The 391-nt window shown below is 35.8% G+C and overlaps 1 protein-coding gene across 1 annotated transcript in view; it reads right to left on the bottom strand.

The window, feature by feature from the left end:
* KIF3A (kinesin family member 3A) overlaps positions 1 to 391 on the bottom strand; it is a 56,448-nt gene that overhangs the window by 12,694 nt on the left and 43,363 nt on the right. The window contains exon 8 of the mRNA XM_012651313.1: positions 242 to 344. Coding sequence (XP_012506767.1) covers positions 242 to 344 — 103 coding nt within the window. The remainder of the gene's footprint in view (positions 1 to 241; positions 345 to 391) is intronic.

Raw genomic sequence — 391 nt, 5'->3', positions numbered from 1 at the left:
AATTCTAAATTCTTAAAAAACCAGAACATATGGTATTCTGAGTCGGCTATACACAGGAGATCAATATAGGAGAAAAAAATGCAAAGTTAACCAGGTACATGGCATACATCCTCTGTTCTCATGGCTACCATAACTAAAATTGGCAAAACAAAAGGCATGCATTCTACTGCCTTAGTAATGAGAAACTACCATTAGGTAGTAATTCTAGCTAATTTCTACAAATCAGAACACTAAACAGAACTTACCCCTTCTTTTTTTCCTTTTCTCTCCATCTTCTCCAATCTCACCCTCTTCATCATCATCTTCCTCTGACCCACTGATATCAGAGCCTGATATTTCTTCTCCTTGAACAGAAATTTAATACGATGATTTTTATTCTGTACCAAGTCAC

This window comes from Propithecus coquereli, unplaced genomic scaffold (genome assembly GCF_000956105.1).
Source record: "Propithecus coquereli isolate 6110/MARCELLA unplaced genomic scaffold, Pcoq_1.0 Scaffold353, whole genome shotgun sequence".
NCBI lineage: Eukaryota > Metazoa > Chordata > Mammalia > Primates > Indriidae > Propithecus > Propithecus coquereli.
Note: the sequence above shows the minus strand (reverse complement) of the source record. Positions and strands in the feature narration are given on the sequence as shown.